The 3,513-nt window shown below is 40.6% G+C and overlaps 1 protein-coding gene across 1 annotated transcript; it reads right to left on the bottom strand.

The window, feature by feature from the left end:
• Positions 1-1,696: 1,696 nt before the first annotated feature.
• On the bottom strand, positions 1,697-3,500 carry LOC116379933 (gastrula zinc finger protein XlCGF57.1-like). The gene has a single exon (XM_031841895.1). The coding sequence runs from the start codon at positions 3,435-3,437 to the stop codon at positions 1,824-1,826; it is 1,614 nt and encodes a 537-aa protein (XP_031697755.1). The 5' UTR covers positions 3,438-3,500; the 3' UTR covers positions 1,697-1,823.
• Between the last annotated feature and the right edge of the window lie 13 nt (positions 3,501-3,513).

Raw genomic sequence — 3,513 nt, forward strand, 5'->3', positions numbered from 1 at the left:
AACGCAAGGTCGGTAGTTCAAGGTTTGGCTGCTACATGTCCTGTGCCAAAGTGTAGCCGAGCAAGACACTGAACCCCCCTAACTGCTCCCCGGGCGCCTCTCAGCAGCTCGCTGCTCCCAATAAGCTATGGATGGGTTAAATGCAGAAGTCACATTTCGTATATGTATATGACAATTAAATCTGAACTTTTTTATTTTTTTACTTTTCACATCACAACCCTCTCCCCAATTTGTTTCCACTTTCCCTTTGCACCCTGCCATTGTATCATGAAGACAGACACCATATTAATAAGTTCATAAGTTATGTATCACGCATCACAAACATCATTCATTCATTTATTCAATTCAATGCTTCACACACCAAAGCCATGGTGTCATTTTAATCACTCTGCCTGTTTTACATTTATTGTCCACTTGATGGCACAGTAGAGCAAATGAAGCACCATGAAGCTTCGGCCCATGAGTGAACCAATTGGATGGAAAGCTTCAATGCTCCATGAAGCTTCATCTCGCCATCACTTTGTGCTAATACGGTGAAATACCTTCGCGGGAGCTTCATATGTTTCTGTTCGTTTTTAAATGTGTGTCTCACTCTCTTTTACTTTCGGTTGAATACACGAAGCCCTGGTTCCGGATGAGGAAGGTGATGAGGTGGTTGTTTTGAGTGAGGAGGAGGAAGGGGAGGAGTCATGGCAGTCACGTGAGTTACTTAATGAAAGTATTTGTGAAACTATGAAAATATAAATAATATATGTTCCTTCACCAGTGATGGAAGTATTCAGGTCCTTTACTGCAGTAAATGTACAAATACCACATTATAAAGTAAAAATATTACTACCACACTGTACAAATACTCTGTCACAGTCAAAGTATTCTGTTACAGTAAAAGTACTGTTACAGTATAAGTACAAAAATCACACAGTAAAAGTACTCTGTCACAATAGAAGTACTCTCTTACAGTACAAGTATTCGGACCGTCACTTAAAATGTACAGTAAAAGCGTTTTGAAACAGTGAAAGGAGTTGAAGTGTCTGTGATGAACTGAACTGGGAGTTGTGGTCTGAGCTGGTCCAGCTGTGGAGGACACTGAGTCTGGGTCCAGCTGTGGAGGGCACTGGGAGTCTGGGCCTCCTGTGGTTCGATGACGAAGAGCACCTGCGACGAGCTCCAGACAGAGACGAGAAGACCTGAAGGACTCAGACTATCAAACCACTCAGTATGTAGCATGCTAGTTAGCTTAGCATGCTAGTTTTAATGTGTATTTATTAGTGCTGGGCAACGATTACAATTTTTAATCGCGATTAATCGCATTGTTATAGCAAAGTTCAATAATGAATTCAAAAGTAGTGTATTGCGCACTTTTATTTTAAAAGTACTGCTATATGAACAAAAGGTCAATAACATTTGGTTTGTAAACATTTATGTGAATATAATTCATACTTTCTTGGGCTCATTCTGAAAACCGGATGTTCTTCTGAAGAAACTGGATGTTGTCTCACGTTAATTTTTCCGGTAACTTTCAAAGTCCTTCGCTCGCTCTCGATCCGTGCCGTTTAAATGCGTTTACCGTGAATTTCAGCATATAGGTGCACTAAAGTAGTCTGCTGAGTTTACCACGGAGATCTGAGTGTCTGCTGACTTTACCGCAGCGATGTCCAGTAGTCTCCATTCCTCCACCGCTGCCAGTGAGCAACATACTTTCAAAATTAAAAAAAAATTTAAAAATGCATTAACGCGCTATAAAATAATTGTCAATGAAAACTACAGTGGTTCCCAGCAAAACATTTAGTTCATCTTTCACAACAAAGTGAAAAGATACATTTTTATCCTGTGTGGACTCTTGTGTGTCTCTTCAGATTTCCCTGCACTGTAAATCTTTTCCCACAAACATCACATCCAAATGGTTTCTCTCCTGTGTGAACTCTCATGTGACTCTTCAGATGTCCCTGCTGTGAAAATCTTTTCCCACAAACATCACATCCAAATAGTTTCTCTCCTGTGTGAACTCTCATGTGTTTCTTCAGACTTCCCTGCACTATAAATATTTTCCCACAAACATCACATCCAAATGGTTTCTCTCTTGTGTGAACTCTCATGTGACTCTTCAGACATTCCTTCCGTGTAAATCTTTTCCCACAAACATCACATCTAAATGGTTTCTCTCTTGTGTGAACTCTCATGTGACTCTTCAGATTTCCCTTCTCTTTAAATCTTTTCCCACAAATATCACATCCAAACGTTTTCTCTCCTGTGTGAACTCTCATGTGTCTCTTCAGAAGTCCCCCCCGTGTAAATATTTTCCCACAAACATCACATCCAATCATTTTCTCTCCTGTGTGAACTCTCATGTGTCTCTTCAGAAGTCCCTCCCATGTAAATATTTTCCCACAAACATCACATCCAAATGGTTTCTCTCCTGTGTGAACTCTCATGTGACTCTTCAGACTTCCCTGCACTGTAAACCTTTTCCCACAAACATCACATCCAAATGGTTTCTCTTCTGTGTGAACTCTCATGTGACTCTTCAGACATTCCTTCCGTGTTAATCTTTTCCCGCAAACATCACATCCAAATGGTTTCTCTCCTGTGTGAACTCTCATGTGACTCTTCAGACTTCCCTTCTCTTTAAATCTTTTCCCACAAACATCACATCCAAATAGTTTCTCTCCTGTGTGAACTCTCATGTGTTTCTTCAGATTTCCCTTCTCTTTAAATCTTTCCCCACAAACATCACATCCAAATGGTTTCTCACCTGTGTAAACTCTCATGTGTCTCTTCAGATGCCCCTGCTGTGAAAATCTTTTCCCACAAACATCACATCCAAATGGTTTCTCTCCTGTGTGAACTCTCATGTGTCTCTTCAGACTTTCCTCCCATGTAAATATTTTCCCACAAACATCACATCCAAATGTTTTCTCTCCTGTGTGAACTCTCATGTGTCTCTTCAGACTTCCCTCCCGTGTAAATATTTTCCCACAAACATCACATCCAAATGGTTTCTCTCCTGTGTGAACTCTCATGTGTGTCTTCAGATTTCCCTTCAGTGTAAATCTTTTCCCACAAACATCACATCCAAATCGTTTCTCTCCCTTTTGGACTCTTTTCTGTGAATCTACCTTTTTCTTCACTCTCAAACATTTCTTACGAACCAAACAGCTCGATGACATTTTTCCATAATTACACATCATGTGTCTCTTAAGAAAGCCCTTGTAGTAAAATCTATTACTACACTTGAAGAAGCTGAAGGATTTCTTGCCAGTGTTACAGACTACATCCCTTACAATTGTTTCCTTAACTTTCAGAGCATGTGTAGCAGAATCTGGTGCCCTGGTCTCCTTCCAATCACTGTCACCGTCTTCAGTTTCAGATCCAGAATCTAACAAAGGCTTTTGCCAATCATCATAACCGACTTCTGTCTCAGAGGAGTCAGAAACCATTTCATCATTAGCATTCAGTTGTGCATGATGATCTGGATCTAGGTTCCCGGCTGGTCCTGATCCTCCACAGTCCTCT

Source organism: Anarrhichthys ocellatus, unplaced genomic scaffold (genome assembly GCF_004355925.1).
Source record: "Anarrhichthys ocellatus isolate YVR2014 unplaced genomic scaffold, GSC_Weel_1.0 scaffold5580, whole genome shotgun sequence".
NCBI lineage: Eukaryota > Metazoa > Chordata > Actinopteri > Perciformes > Anarhichadidae > Anarrhichthys > Anarrhichthys ocellatus.

What these genes read in the sequence shown, in the direction of transcription:
- LOC116379933 (XM_031841895.1), bottom strand. Translation starts at nt 3,437, where the DNA reads ATGGTTTCTGACTCCTCTGAGACAGAAGTCGGTTATGATGATTGGCAA.